General features: G+C 45.9%; 10 protein-coding genes across 10 annotated transcripts; 5 read left to right on the forward strand and 5 right to left on the reverse strand.

Moving 5' to 3' along the window:
• Positions 1–44: 44 nt before the first annotated feature.
• SJAG_00491 (5-amino-6-(5-phosphoribosylamino) uracil reductase) lies at positions 45–956 on the forward strand. The gene has a single exon (XM_002171733.2). The coding sequence runs from the start codon at positions 132–134 to the stop codon at positions 864–866; it is 735 nt and encodes a 244-aa protein (XP_002171769.1). The 5' UTR covers positions 45–131; the 3' UTR covers positions 867–956.
• Positions 893–2477, forward strand: SJAG_00490 (UB Xdomain protein Ubx4). Its single transcript, XM_002171732.2, has one exon. It carries the CDS (start codon positions 971–973, stop codon positions 2393–2395), a length of 1425 nt encoding a protein of 474 aa, XP_002171768.2. The 5' UTR covers positions 893–970; the 3' UTR covers positions 2396–2477.
• A 208-nt stretch (positions 2478–2685) lies between these two features.
• SJAG_00489 (DUF953 family protein) lies at positions 2686–3060 on the reverse strand (the record flags this gene model as incomplete). Its single annotated transcript, XM_002171731.1, has 1 exon — positions 2686–3060. The coding sequence occupies one exon, from the start codon at positions 3058–3060 to the stop codon at positions 2686–2688; it is 375 nt and encodes a 124-aa protein (XP_002171767.1).
• Positions 3061–3470: 410 nt separating this feature from the next.
• Positions 3471–5516, reverse strand: SJAG_00488 (cytoplasmic lysine-tRNA ligase Krs1). Its single transcript, XM_002171730.2, has one exon. The coding sequence runs from the start codon at positions 5494–5496 to the stop codon at positions 3724–3726; it is 1773 nt and encodes a 590-aa protein (XP_002171766.1). The 5' UTR covers positions 5497–5516; the 3' UTR covers positions 3471–3723.
• A 315-nt stretch (positions 5517–5831) lies between these two features.
• On the reverse strand, positions 5832–6149 carry SJAG_00487 (SBDS family protein Rtc3; the record flags this gene model as incomplete). Its single annotated transcript, XM_002171729.1, has 1 exon — positions 5832–6149. One exon carries the CDS (start codon positions 6147–6149, stop codon positions 5832–5834), a length of 318 nt encoding a protein of 105 aa, XP_002171765.1.
• Positions 6150–6467: 318 nt separating this feature from the next.
• On the reverse strand, positions 6468–8138 carry SJAG_00486 (CDC7 protein kinase Spo4; the record flags this gene model as incomplete). The annotated part of the gene is made up of 3 exons (XM_002171728.1): positions 6468–6601; positions 6923–7090; positions 7136–8138. The coding sequence occupies 3 exons, from the start codon at positions 8136–8138 to the stop codon at positions 6468–6470; spliced, it is 1305 nt and encodes a 434-aa protein (XP_002171764.1).
• Positions 8139–8295: 157 nt separating this feature from the next.
• On the reverse strand, positions 8296–9897 carry SJAG_00485 (alpha-amylase; the record flags this gene model as incomplete). The annotated part of the gene is made up of 3 exons (XM_002171727.1): positions 8296–8325; positions 8370–8822; positions 8902–9897. 3 exons carry the CDS (start codon positions 9895–9897, stop codon positions 8296–8298), a joined length of 1479 nt encoding a protein of 492 aa, XP_002171763.1.
• Positions 9898–10268: 371 nt separating this feature from the next.
• SJAG_00484 (fungal protein) lies at positions 10269–11571 on the forward strand. Its single transcript, XM_002171726.2, has 2 exons — positions 10269–10516; positions 10660–11571. Exons 1-2 carry the CDS (start codon positions 10423–10425, stop codon positions 11112–11114), a joined length of 549 nt encoding a protein of 182 aa, XP_002171762.1. The 5' UTR covers positions 10269–10422; the 3' UTR covers positions 11115–11571.
• A 47-nt stretch (positions 11572–11618) lies between these two features.
• SJAG_00483 (transcription elongation factor complex subunit Spt4) lies at positions 11619–11936 on the forward strand (the record flags this gene model as incomplete). Its single annotated transcript, XM_002171725.1, has 1 exon — positions 11619–11936. One exon carries the CDS (start codon positions 11619–11621, stop codon positions 11934–11936), a length of 318 nt encoding a protein of 105 aa, XP_002171761.1.
• A 642-nt stretch (positions 11937–12578) lies between these two features.
• Positions 12579–14159, forward strand: SJAG_00482 (aldehyde dehydrogenase; the record flags this gene model as incomplete). The annotated part of the gene is made up of 1 exon (XM_002171724.1): positions 12579–14159. One exon carries the CDS (start codon positions 12579–12581, stop codon positions 14157–14159), a length of 1581 nt encoding a protein of 526 aa, XP_002171760.1.
• Positions 14160–14456: the final 297 nt, after the last annotated feature.

Below are 14456 nucleotides of genomic sequence, written 5' to 3' on the forward strand. Positions count from 1 at the left end.
TTTTAATTTATTCAATATAATTCAATATACTATCTATTCTACTTATTAAATTTACCACCGACTTGACTCCACCAAAACATCAAGTACGGTTCATTTGTCCCATTTACTTCACTTCACTCCACTCCACTCTCATGTATCTCCCCGCACCAAACACCGACTACGTATTTCTCACTTGGGCACAATCCCTCAATGGCCGCATCGGCTACACTTACTCTCAAGGTAAGCCCAATCCGGGTCAGCTCGTACTCTCTGGCCACGAGTCTTTCGTCATGACACACAAACTGCGCGCTCATGCAGACGGTATCATGGTCGGTAGCACTACTGTTCGTGTCGACAATCCAAGTCTCACTGCGCGGCTTCCGGATCCTGCTCACGACACACTTCCTCTTGATCAGCAACCGCGACCTATTCTCGTCGACTCGTCACTCTCGCTTGACTATGAATCGCTCAAAGTCATCAAGCTCGCTCGACTTGGTGTCGGCAAAGCACCTTACGTCATCGTTTCGCCGAAAACAGAGTCGGCCGCGAAAAGCGATCCAATTATAGAGCAGAAAGTAAACGTCATTACTCGCGTAGGCGGTAAGCTTATTGTTCGTGCGACAGACAATACTGTACGTTTTCATGAATATGTCGCCTTGGACCAGTTGCGCGAGCTGGGTATTCGACGTCTCATGGTAGAGGGAGGCGCGAGGCTGCTCTCCCATGCTCTGAAAAGTGAGTGCGTGGATGCCGCTATTGTCACCATCTCTCCGCAGTTCGTTGACCCACTCTCCACCATTGGTATAGATGCTCCTTCTCTGAATTGGCCTTGCAAGTCTTGGGAAATGTTTGGCGACGACGTTGTCTTTGAAGGAAGACGCCGTTGAACTGGTGCAACTTAGTATACCAATTACATTTACCGAAATACAACACGGTGCAGCGGACTAGACTTGTCGATAAATCTCGTTAAAGCTCACTAAACGGAACATGAATGTCCTATGGCCCCAATGCTTCTCTCTTCCTCCTACACGTCGCCATGAGCCTTGTTTATCTGTGCAGCGGCTTCCAGCGCGTTCCCGTACGGGCTACACCGTCTACTACGCTTCAAGGTGCTCTCCTGTCTTCCTACAAGCAGCTTGGCTTCTCTTCGTGGAAAAACTTGGATTTGACACACAATTCAAAACGACTGGATCCCTCTTTACTTATTCGACATGCAGGACTCGTAAACGGCGCCAAAGTTTATGTTTCTGAGTCAAAAAACCAGAAAACAACGGTCACAAACGGTTCTGACGCTTCTGTTCGGATTGCCCTTCAGGCCCCCGGTCGAAACCGAATTGTCGAGAGCGTCGCATTGTCTGTTACTTTAAAAGACCTTTTAAATCGTCACAGCTTTCTCGATTGCGGCGTGCTTGTAAATGGGGTCTCGTACACTGGCGAAAAATTGGACTCAACTCTCGCCGAGTGCGGTATTACTCAAGGAAATGTGCTACTTCGTGTCATTCCCAAAGCCGTGCCAAGAACCCAAATAACGGAACAGAAAAGCCCTGCGAACCCTGCTCCTCCAGCGTCTGCAATTTCTCCCGAAGACAGTGTTTCGCAGTCCGAGATTCATCAAGAGTCCGTGTCCAAACGCGTGTCTACCGAAGCAGATGCACAATCTCTCCCTTCAAGCACTCCTTCTTTCTCCCCTCAGGTTGAACGTGAACGTGTCTCCGAATTATCACAATCGTTACAATCACAATCACCATCGACTCAACCGTCTACACACTTTGAGCCCACCGCTCAATCTTCAGCTCCAGCATCTTCAATTTCGACTACCAACAAACCATCCGAACCCACAACCCAAGCTGCTAAACGAACCCATCCTACACGCTCACCTTTTGAACTTTACCGAAACATTCTCCGTCAACAAACAAGGGGTGAGGTTCGTTACGCAAAACACCGATCAACTGCAACTACTGGCTCGTCCGTAGGGCCTTCCGAGGGTACGGAGGGCACTTCTGAAGATGTCGAGTTAACACCTACACGCTCTCAACTCGAACTCTACCAAAACATCCTTCACCGGCGAGCTCGAAATGAGCCTTACGTCCCTCCTCCTCGACCTGTACATACGTCTACGGCCATAAAATTCCAGGTAACTAATGGTGACAGCTTCGTCATTGATTTTCATAAAGGCGATACCGTTCAGACATTACGCTCTGTCGTCGCTACAAAACTTCCCCCGAACACACCTTTTGACCTGACGACCGGCAACTTTCAGTCACTTCCCCCTAACGATGCCTCTGTCATCGACCAACTTGATCGCGCTCTAGTACGCGTTCACCTGAATGAAAAAACACCGGCAGCTAAAATAGCAGCTGAAAATCAACGGTTGTTACAGCTCTCCGTTCGTGATGATACTCTGTTTACGATATAAAGAATAAAAACTGTTTTATTGTTCTCTTTCATTAATTTTTTTCGCGTCGCATTTGAAGCTTATTTCAAGCATTGACGTCACGCGACAAATCTTTATATAAACAGCAATATCCACTCTTCCTTTCCTTTTCACCAACTGGTAAATGGCCATTCCTGTGGAGTTTTTGGGGAATGAAATTCGTCAATTGATGAAACACTCATTGGTTCGTGAAACATTAAGCGTGAACTGAAACATGCTGCTTCTCCGCAGCCTTTTCTTCGTCGGAAACCATGTAGATTACGCATGTCAAACTATTGAACGAACTTTTGGAATTTTTTAGCGTCCAAACAATCATAATCAACGAGCAAATCTTGTTCGAGAGTACCATCCTCTGTGCGCGTGTAGCGACCAAGAGTGGGAACGGCCGTAATTCCATACTTGATGCGGTATTCGTTAGCAGGTGTCTTCCATTGAGAAACGCCGCCGACGTAAACGTGGACAAGATCCAGTTTGTTTGAGTTGTTGAAAGTACTATTAAAAGATGGAAGAGCAGCACGGACAGTCGGGCACCAAGGCTGTTTGGTACGAGGATCGATAGACGCCAAGTAAGCCACATACAAGGTTTTTCCCTTTGGAATTGCCTTTAAAGTAGCCTCAAGGCTACCAGAGATAAGTTCTTTCAGCATGATGCACTATAAAGTGAAAACGGGTGAATGCTGCGTTGAAAATGGATTCCTTATAACAACAACGTCACTCTTATTAAGCGTTTCTTAGAAAAAGCACGTCGTTTTCCAACTAAGCTTTCGTGGATAACATTGGTCGTTTATAAGCATGCAAGATTGCAACAAAAGCGGTGTCTGTTGATGAAATATCGTTAGCAATCACGTCTTCACTTGCCGGCCCGCTTTTTCTACGAATGAAGAAGCTCCCGCCTCTGGCTAGGCACGAGCCTTTATAAACGCTGGTTGGTGATTGAGTTGCTTACAAATGAACCAGAGGTTGAGAGGACCTTCATGTTCCCCCTTCGTGGCAACCCATTCTAAACTATTGGACGAACAAGTCAAAACGACCGAGCCGTTAAACTCGTCCATCCTAACACGTAACGATAATCCTCGCGCAATCCACACGAATGTATCACCCTTACATCAGACTAAATCACCAGTGGTTGCCATTCACAAACAGGCTCTACCAAAACAAAATACGAAACCAAACGAAGTACACGCATCCCAAATTTTCTAAAGCTAAACAAAAAAGTGATGGAAGAGTGAAGCCAATGGTGCACATCTTCAACCTCTAGACCAACATCTAGCGGAGACGAGAAATACACACGATTAGCAGCATTCGTACACTTACTCCTTGGCGACGACGGGCTCGCTCGACTTCACCTCGGGCTTCATGTGAGGGAACAGCAAAACCTCACGAATGGTGTTACTGTCGGTCAAGAACATGACCAAACGGTCAATACCAATACCCCAACCACCAGTAGGAGGGAGACCGTACTCGAGAGCGGTACAGAAGTTTTCGTCGATGAGTTGAGCCTCATCATCACCTTGATCCTTTTGACGGGCTTGCTCCTCGAAACGAGCGCGTTGATCAAAGATATCGTTCAACTCGGTGTAAGCGTTGCAAAGCTCCTTCGTAGCAACGAAAGCCTCGAAACGCTCACACAAACCGGGTTGAGAACGGTGGTACTTGGCAAGAGGAGACATCATTTGAGGATGACCAATGATGAAAGTGGGGTTAATGCACTCAGACTCAATGTACTCACCGACAAGCTTGTCGAGCAAACGAGCATTCGTTTGAGGAGGAGCACAGTCAACACCATGCTTAGCACAAAGATCTCTCAAGAAAGCGTTGGTCTCAGCAGTATGCAATTGATCTCCAGGAGGGAACTTGACGTTCAACTTCTCCTCCAAGAACTCAATCATGTGAATACGACGCCAGGGACGAGCAAAGTTAAGCTCGTAGCTGGGACCGTCGGGGCCTTCAGGGTGGTAAGGCAAAACATAACCACCGGTGAGCTCCTTAACCATGCTGGACACAAGCTCCTCAGTCATGTCCATAAGGTCGTAGTAATCGGCATAAGCTTGGTAAAATTCACAGGACGTGAACTCGGGATTATGAGTCAAGTCAGCACCTTCATTACGGAATTGACGGCCAATCTCATACACACGGTCAAGACCACCAACAACAAGCATCTTCAAGTACAACTCGGGTGCGACACGCATGTACAAGTCCATGTCCAAATCATTGTGATGAGTGACGAAGGGCTTGGCAGTAGCTCCACCGGCAATCATGTTCATCATGGGAGTCTCGACTTCAATGAAGTTACGCTTGTCCAAAAAGTTGCGAAGGTATTGGATAATACGGCTGCGAGCAACGAAACGATCGCGGGTCGAGTTGTTCATGATAAGGTCCAAGTAACGTTGACGGTGACGGATTTCGAGATCCTTCAAACCGTAATGCTCCTTGGGAAGCATACGAAGGCAGGGACTAAGCAACACACATTGGCGAGCAAAGACGGACAATTCACCATCAGCACGTCCCTTAGGGTTGGAACGACCGGGGTAACCAATGATACCGATGATATCACCACGACGGATGTGCTCGTGTTGAGCAGCAAAGTCAACGGTCTCAGCATCCTGGGCTTGGCACATCACTTGAAGCTTCTTGCCTTCAGAGTGAATCTCGTAGAAACGAAGCTTGGCACCAGCAGTACGCAGAGCGTGGACACGTCCGGCAACAGAAACCTTGACCTCAGGGAGAGTCTCACCCTTTTGCAAGTAAGCATACTTCTCGATGAACTCGGGAACGTTAATGCTCACATGGAACTTGTGAGGGTAGGGGTTGGGGTTCTTGGTAGAACGAAGCTCGTTGATGGCCTTGGAACGGTTCTCAAAGTATTGAGCGGGATCCAAATCCTCCTCGTCCTTCTTTTTAGGAGCGGCAGCAGCAGGAGCCTTGGCAGCCTTTTCGGCTTGCTTCTTAGCCTTAGCAGCCTCGCGTTGACGTTGCTTTTCACGCTTCTTTAACTCAGTCTTGGACACCTTTTCACCCGTGACGGGGTCCAAAATGAGCGTCTTGACGCCCTGGGTAACGTTGTTCACCTGTTCCTCGCTCATGCCTGTTTGTGACAAGTTAGTGGTGGAAGGGAGAGGCCTTGAGTTCGATTTTTTTTCGCATTTAACGATACCTAACGAATATATTATATACACCTATAGAAGTACAATGAAGTCGTGCGCACTGGGCGCTGATAATCCCCAAATCATATAGCAAAACTGCTACTAAGTCCCTCCCCCCTGCACTAGTAGCTGCTTATATAGCAATTCCAGGCGCCTCTAAAAATGCTTAATCATTATTTTTCATGAAGAGGACGCAAAAGCGATTAAAGAGTAGAAGACAAAATATAGGCTAAAGACGTTTAATAATATGCAGCAATTTTCGTACTAGCCCTAATTTAGAATTCCTTGTTTGGCATATGCTCTTGGTGAGGTGTTACCTTACCAACACTTAGCAATTGACGAATGATCGAGTCCTCGTTGCATGTACCAAACTCATTCTCCAACTCTACCTTTGAGGCAGTCGAAAGTCGTCCGGTACTACCTTGTCGATGTGTCGTAAACACTTGAAACGAATCAACCACATCAACTAAAGGCTTGCTTGAATCCTCTTTCCATTGCTCCAGTTCTTCTGGTCCGCGAAGAATAGCCACATACATGTTGCCGTCGGCACCTTGATGACAAATGCGAGTCTGATTGCCTTTGTAACTGGGCATGCTGATTAAAAATTTGGTAATGCTGGTAGGATTTGTGTAGTAAGGTCTTTGGTCGTTTTGAATATATATGTACACGTGTTGGTAAAGTGAGTTGACTTGACTTGTTTCAGCTCGCTGGCGTGACTCGGTTTGTTGTTAATCACCAAGTTGTTGGTGATATATAAATAAATGCTTTCAAAAATGCTCGTATTGAACGTTGCCGCAAATATGCCCTCTCATATTTATGTATACTTGAGGCATCTTTCAAATCAGCGGTGTCCGTTGGGTACGTCAGAGTGTATGGTATATGACAAAAATATTATCAACAACTCACAAGTCTTAAGCAGCGGGCACTTTGATTTGTGTTGTCGAATCAGCTGTTGCTTTGACGTCAGTTACAGGCATCTCTGTCACTGCACAGGCAGAGAAAAATTGATGACGCAGAGCAGCTTCAGCAGTAAGGCGTTTCGCAGCTACAAGAATTGTTAGTGCAAAAGTTCCAAGGAGGGATTATAATCAAGTTGCATTACAAACAGAGCATTGCTCAAGCCAAAAGCACACAATCAATCGTCGTACATCAAATTCTGTCAACGACTTTGTTTACCTTTTATCATGTCGCTGCGAAACATTTCCCCAGAAAACGAGAAGTTAAACAATGACATCACAAAGGACGAACTTGGTAGATCAGCTGGCACGAGACGGAAACTTAGTCATTGCAGCAGAATAAGACGTATCACAACGGAAATAGAAACATGATTGTGTGGCTGTTTGTAGCAACTGTTGTCTTCACTTACGATTCAGTTCAAGCAACTGATCAAGCAAGTCGATGGCAAGCGCCATCAACCAACTAGAGCTTGTTTCCAATAAAGGGTGTGTGTCGTTTTTTGTAAGGCTATTTACCAAATCAAGCCAGTCATGTTTGTGATTAAGAATGGTGGGGATATTGTCTGACCAAATTTGTCCTAAAAAAAGGTTGTTAATAATTGGTACACTCTTTGTCCACTTACCATGCAGCAATGCACAGTTCGACATATCGTTCCTGCCGAAAATATGTGCAAGCTCCACAATTGCATCGACATCGTCTTCGCAACGGAAAAAAGGGTAGCGGCGAGTAAGGAAACAGAGTAAAACAACGCCAGCAGACCAAGTGTCAATGAGGGATGTTTGATTTTGACACCGAAATAGCACTTCCGGTGCCCGAAAACCACGAGTTCCTGCGCGGTCTGCTTTCTTGCTGGGACGAGGATCATGTAGTAGGTATCCGTGTGAAGGATCGGGAATCGTCTGTTCAAGGGGAAAGACGTCGTAATACCGCTTTTCTTGCTTTAATTTGCGGACGCGGTCAATGCAACAGTTTAAGCCGGGCATCTCGGCTTCTTGCCATTGTGCCAAACCAAAGTCAAGAATGACACCGCGCCGTGTGTAGGGGTTCCAAGCAAAGTTTCCCGGTTTGATATCTCGATGAATAATGCCCTTGGCAGCAATGTGAGAAAGACCGTCCAACAGGTCGCGCATGTAGTATGCGATGTCGACTAGTGAGTAGTTCATGTAAAAGTCTCGAAACTCAGCATGCTGAATGAAAGGAAGCACTATAAGGACTTGATCCTGATGACGCATAGCTGTAATTATATTTAACACACATTTGCTGCCACGCAACTCGTGCAACACCTCCAATTCTGTTTGTATGCGATTAGGAAGGACAGTAGCGTAGACTCGCTTTATAGCAACAAACCGTTGCTTCTTATTACTGCTAGAGGAGGACAAAGCAGATGCATTTGCGTCGTCGTTTTCAACAAAGTCCCAGTATGAGTTGTCATATGAATCCCGGCGCTTATCAACAGCCTTAAAAACACTGCTGAAGCTCCCGGCGCCAATTAGTTTCACCACATGGTAGTCGTCTTCAATTGTCGGGAATGCTTGAATTAGTTTGGCAATCTCAGGACGGTCTTCCCGATCAACGTCGCTTGCATAAAGGCCCGAATGGCCGAAAGGTAAAAGCATAGAAATCATTGCAATGGTTTTTGATGTATTAAAAAAGGTTGAACGGTAGGAATTAGGAGTAAACCGTTTTGTTTATACTCAGGTAAAGGAAGAAACCTTATTTAGCAAGGCCGACTCATACCCGAAATGCGGTACAAAAATGCATCTTGAAATGTACACAAAACCTCTAATAAAGAATGGAGGGATCAATAAGAACCTAATTAACGTTAGTTGACGAAATGTATGCGTTTGAATTCGTACTTTTGGAAATCCAAATTGGATGCTTGTATGTAGGGTGGATGAAGCAATGCGCGACTCTAGGCCAGCAGGCGGCTTCTCATCGAAAGCATCCACCAGAGGTTTATTTTCACATGTTGTTCGTAAAGGAATTTGTATGCGAGAGTTGAAAGTAGAACCCATATTAGTTAGAATCACATATACGCCAGGTCGCGTGAAAGCATACAGCTGGTCATTCACCAGTAACGGCTGCGTAGGCTCTGTCGTAAAGTTTGAATATATGTCACAAAGCTTAAGTCTGTACTTCAGGAGCGAAGAAATGACACGGAACATAGAGTTCGTTGTATCGTAACGGGACTTCCAGAGTGCATCACGATTTTCCGGATCATCCCCGCCATTGTACATTTGTTCCTGACCCTGGTATATAATGGGAAATCCATCCATAAAAATGGTTGCTACAAGAGCGTTTACAGCGAGCTGAAGAAAGTGTTAGTAAAGTGATGACAAAAAAATCATTTGTTCAAGAATAAGAAAACTCTCTTGTCGTAGGCCGTACCGAATAGTCTCTGCAAGTGTGCAGAAACCGAGGGACATCATGATTTTCGACAAAGTTGCCAGCAGTCGTAACATCGTAAAACGAGCGATGGATGTCAAGGACCGCTTTTTGATAGAAGACAGACATGTTTTGCTTTCGATCGAGAAAAGTATCGCGTAATTGGTAGTACAGTGGATAATTCAAAACCGAAGGCAAGTAATGCTGATACACACCCACATAAGCCGGATCTCCGTGAAACACTTCAGCCATAGCAAAGACATTCGCAGCATGCACAAAGGGCGGATAAAAGGTTTTTTGAACATGTTTGGCCGTGTCGACGCGAATACCATCAAAGTTGTATTCCCGATGCAAAAAGGCAATCCAGTTTTGGAAAATGCTACAAATGCGTGGATTCTCAGTGCGGATGTCGGGAAGACACACTACATTATCGCCTAACCAGCCGGTAAGACAATCGTTCAGATTGTCATAATCACGAATGAAGCGTTTCTCGTGGTAATCTTCAGCACGATGAAAAGGCCGGTAGCGAGCAAAGTTGACGGGTCCCGAACCGCTGTGGGCCATGTGATTAACAACAATGTCAATCATGCACAGCATATTTCTTTCATGCAATGCTTGTACTAAAGCGCGAAGATCATCAGCCGTACCAAAATGACTGTTCAACTCAGTCATATCCTCGGTCCAGTAACCATGGTAAGCCTGCCCATAACCAGTTGTTTCTTCAATATTCTTGACAATTGGACTAATCCACACAGCCGTAATGCCTAAGGATTGCAAATAGTCAAGTTTACTGATGATGCCTCTCCATGTACCTCCCAAGTAAAGTCTTCCAGTTGCGGGATGGTCATAATCGTCTTCATTACGCGCAAAACGATCGGTCAGCAGCTGATAGATGTTCTGTTTCCGCCAAATAGCTGCTCCATAGTCGTTTGCTTTCTCGGGCGCTTTAGGTGTATAGCCTAAGCAACTTAGGAATGGACGAAACATGGCCAAAATCATTGTATGTGCCCGTAAAGCACCAAAACGCGTCCAGTCACAATGTCTTGAACGTGTCTATTAAGATGAATACGTGATATTTTCCTCCTGCTATTAACGCACACCGTAGGCAGCTTAACGTGAAACTGCCGTACTAAAACAGGTTTCAAGCGCGTCGAACACGCTAAAAACCACTCAGCAAGACTCTATCAACGGTACCGGTGGAAGCTAACTTGCAGAAAATAGTAGATCCAATGAATACTGAAACAATTCCTGTTGGAAACCCGCAACAGTACTGCGGTGGAGAGGGAGCGTGAAGTTAAGAGAGCGCGCGTCTCTAAGCCTGTTTTAGTTGCTCTCTACGCGTGTTTACGCGAACGCAGCACGCGCGGAAGCTTAGGGAAGGGTAAGGCCCGTAATTAAGGTTGTCCCGTGTTGCGACACGCGTCCGGACGGCTAACTCCCTCTGCGTCAATTTCTTCCGTTCAAGCAAAAACCAAGGTTTATGCTGTGTTCGGTGTACGGGAGAGTCCAAATACACGCCTCAATATGATACTGTCGCAACTGTTACTTTTTTTCGTTGCGTGTTTCTCGTTTGTTACGAGAAGCCGTGCAGAGTTTACTTTTTTGACTCCCAGTGATGGTACGGAGCAAAATGAATAGCTACGATTGAGGAGAAGAAGACAGAGCAACAAGAGTCGGATTGATTGTTTCTCTGCGTACAGCCGATCGTCCTTACTTCCCCCTACTCCCTTGCTCCCTTTCCCTTATACTAACTAAGAATAGGTTCTCGCTGGGCTATTTCCAATACATACTCTATCTCCTGGGATAACAATACAGACGTTGAGTTTGTAAACCTTGCTTTAGAGTATACGGATGGTGACCGAGAAGTAATTACACAAAGTGGACCTATCCCTACCAACCAATCTCACTGGAGAGTACAAGTGAAGAAGAAATGGCTTCAGGGTGCAAACAATTTGACAGCAAGAATTGTCGCCGTTCCCCAACAACCGAATCCCACTGTGCAGCTTGGCCCCACCGTCCTGCTGGCCGAGACGTTCTATTTCGTTTGGTACGTTGAGACGTCTCCTGCCTTTCAACAAAACAACATGGACAAGGGTATTGCCATTGGATTATCGGTTGCTTTGTTGGGATGCGTTGGTATTGTTTTAGCCATTCACTTTACCACTCAGCATCTCCGCAAGATCCGTCCTTACGACGATGTGATAGAATTGCGTTAGGAGTTCAAGACGCACTCAGCAGCTGCCTAAGGATGTGCGACAATGAATGCTCCCACGAGACGCTTCTTTACCATGCATGTCTGGTTGCAGTCAATGCAAAGTCTCCAGTATCTTTCCTCTCCTCAACCACCTTCCGCATCCATACGCATCCTTTTGTTTGTCTCTCTAAACTATGTTTCTTCCGTCCCATTAGTTCATCTTACTGAATCTACAGCTCAACGGCTTAGACTCTGGCCTCTGTTTCTACTACCAATCTTCTCCAGCCTAACCCACTGCGACCAGTTAACAAGCAGCTGCTCGCTACGGCTTCCCGCCCCCATATGTGCCCCCACAATCCCGTATAGTGCAACAGCGTCGTCGAGCGTTATTTAATTTAACGGATTGTAACATTGCGTAAAATAGATTTAACATACTCCATCACACATCCCGTAACTGAGTTTCGTCCTATCCACCTCGAACACTCTCCAACTCCCAGAACCTTTAACAACTAAAACACTCAACGCGATGGACAAATTGAGTCGTAGTCGCAGTCGTGCCTGCCTTGTTTGCGGCATTATTTTACCCTACAACACATTTGCTGCCAAAGGATGTCCTAACGACGGATTGGATGATGTCGAAACGTACACGTCGCCTGTTTTCGAGGGTGTTATGGCTATGGTCGCACCCACAGAGTCCTGGGTTGCTCGTTGGCAAAGAATTGACGCATTTACACCTGGAATGTACGCGACTCGTGTTCAAGGGTCTTTGAGCGACGAAATGATCGATTCTTTGCGACAACGCGGAATTCATTATCGTCCACGAAACGGATCTTCGCTTGATTAGAGCTCTGGCGAGTGTTATGTGCCATTTACACGCTCATTTTCCGTTTGCCAAGCAGCGAATTGAGCAGTGGGACGGGTGGTCAATTTTTGTGTTCTCGTTCGGATACGTTGTGCTGTGTTGGTGTGCGAAAACTCGTGTTAAACTGTGTTATATGAGAATACCGACCGGTTGTGTGGCACACAACACCACGGTAAAGGTGTGGAAGAGTTCATTCTTGCCGTCTTGCCCGCCCTCCCCGTCACGCGTTTTGGTAACAACGACCGTACCCCTTCCTTGTCCAGCCTTTACGCGTTTACTGCTGCCATTTTGCGCGGTAACATTTGTTCAGGTATGTAAGCATTAGGCACAGGACATGTGAGCGGAAAGGAATGCGACGAGCCCTTCTTTGTGGTCTTATTTCGTGTCGGCTGGCGACGTTTGTGTCACTTATAAGCAGCATTCGTGTTGCTAAAAGTGTTCCTCCATACCTGAAATATTTTGTTATTTCAGTTGCCACTATGTGCTTTTCTTTGCCGTCTCAATTCCATTTTCGTCTTGTTTCAAGCAGTCCAGTCTTTTCTAATATCCCCAGTGCCTCCGATTTCATCGGTGTATAATACTAAAACCTAAAGCCATTTCTATTTCTCCTGTTCAAGTTCTAAGATGACTCTTGCCACAGGTGAATTACTTCAATGTACCTGTCCTGGTAACGGCGCTACCTTGGGAGAAGTCCGTCTATTTACCAAATCGGATGTCGACCGCAGCATTGAAGCAGCGGCAAAAGCTCAAGTTGAGTGGAAAAAAACGTCTTTCATTGAACGCAAAGAATTTCTCGAGACATTGAAAGCGGAAATCTTGAAAAATCAAGATAAGTATGCCGAAATTGCTTGTAAAGATACCGGAAAGACATTGGTTGATGCCGCCTTTGGCGAAATATTAGTTACTTTGCAAAAAATCGACTGGACTCTAGAGCACGGTGAAGACTCGCTTCAAACAACCCGCCGGCCTGAGTCTCTGTTAACCTCATACAAGCGCGGCTATGTGTTGTACGAGCCGTTGGGCGTTGTCGCCGCTCTGGTTAGTTGGAACTACCCTTTACACAACGCTTTGGGCCCCATCATTTCGGCTCTTTTCGCCGGTAACTCAATCATCGTGAAGGGCAGTGAGCTCACTGCTTGGTCCACCATTCAATTTTGCAACAAGGTTTGTGACATCCTCGAGTCGTTGGGACATTCACGCGAGCTGGTTCAGTGTATTACCTGCTTGCCCGATGTTGCAGAACATTTGACCGGACATCCTGGCTTAAAACATATCACCTTTATTGGTTCTCAATCTGTAGCAAAACTGGTTGCTGCTTCCGCTGCTCGTCAGCTTACACCGCTATGCCTTGAGCTTGGCGGAAAGGACCCTGTAATTTTGCTCGATGACTCCCGTTTGCAGGAAGTCATGTCGGTGGTCATGCGCGGTATTTTCCAAAGTGCAGGCCAAAATTGTATTGGTATTGAGCGTGTAATCGCGTTGGCACCCATCTACGACACGGTCATAACTCTGCTATATGACCGTATTTGTAACTTCCGTCTTGGTATGTACACGCAACGTGATGTGGATATGGGTGCTATGGTGTCTGACAACCGCTTCGATACGCTTGAAGCGCTTATTCAGGACGCTGTTCAACACGGTGCCCGTCTTGTGCACGGTGGACACCGCTACAAACACCCCAAATACCCCAAAGGATCATATTTTATGCCCACCCTGTTGGTGGATGTTACGAATGAGATGAAAATTGCACGTGAAGAATGCTTTGCACCCATTGCCCTTGTTTTTCGTGCTGATGATGTTGACCACGCTCTCTCTATCGCCAACGGAACGGATTTCGGCTTGGGTGCTTCAGTCTTCGGCAAGGACAAGGCTGTCTGCGACTACATTGTCGAACGCATTGAATCTGGCATGGTTTCAGTGAACGATTTTGGTGCCACATACTTGATGCAGCTTCCATTTGGCGGCTGTAAGAAGAGTGGTTATGGTCGCTTTGCTGGAAGGGAAGGTTTACAAGGTATTTGTAACACCAAAGCTGTTGTCTACGACAAGTTTTCCTTCATTCACACGACCATTCCTCGGCCCGTGGATTACCCTATTCCTGACTCCCAAAAGGCCTGGGGCTTTGTAAAGGGTTTGATTGGTGTCATGTATGGTAATTTCTTGGGACTTGCAGGCAACCTTTACCGCATGTTGCGTAACAAGTAATTGACGAAGAAGCGAGAATCCTTCCAATGTACCGCGTTTCTTTCTTTCTGTATCTTTACATAGCTGAACAAGTAATGAATGTGTTTCGGACACAAATGCATGGTTTAAAAGGGGGGAGCATCTATTATACTATTGTAACTATGTTGGTAAAGTCTTTCAAGCTAATTGTAAAACTGACTAGAGTGTATGGTTATTGATTTGATGATGAATACGCAACTTTTGGAATCCATGAAGGTATTCCGGAAAAAAAGAAATAAGAACAAAGCTTGGTACAAACAACTGGACTATTAAGAATCA

Source organism: Schizosaccharomyces japonicus (genome assembly GCF_000149845.2).
Source record: "Schizosaccharomyces japonicus yFS275 unplaced genomic scaffold supercont5.1, whole genome shotgun sequence".
NCBI lineage: Eukaryota > Fungi > Ascomycota > Schizosaccharomycetes > Schizosaccharomycetales > Schizosaccharomycetaceae > Schizosaccharomyces > Schizosaccharomyces japonicus.

Coding starts and splice junctions, on each gene's coding strand:
- SJAG_00491 (XM_002171733.2), top strand. CDS start 132: ATGTATCTCCCCGCACCAAACACCGACTACGTATTTCTCACTTGGGCA.
- SJAG_00490 (XM_002171732.2), top strand. CDS start 971: ATGTCCTATGGCCCCAATGCTTCTCTCTTCCTCCTACACGTCGCCATG.
- SJAG_00488 (XM_002171730.2), bottom strand. CDS start 5,496: ATGAGCGAGGAACAGGTGAACAACGTTACCCAGGGCGTCAAGACGCTC.
- SJAG_00484 (XM_002171726.2), top strand. CDS start 10,423: ATGATACTGTCGCAACTGTTACTTTTTTTCGTTGCGTGTTTCTCGTTT. Junction 10,517..10,659: donor TTTTTTGACTCCCAGTGATG/GTACGGAGCAAA, acceptor AACTAAGAATAG/GTTCTCGCTGGGCTATTTCC.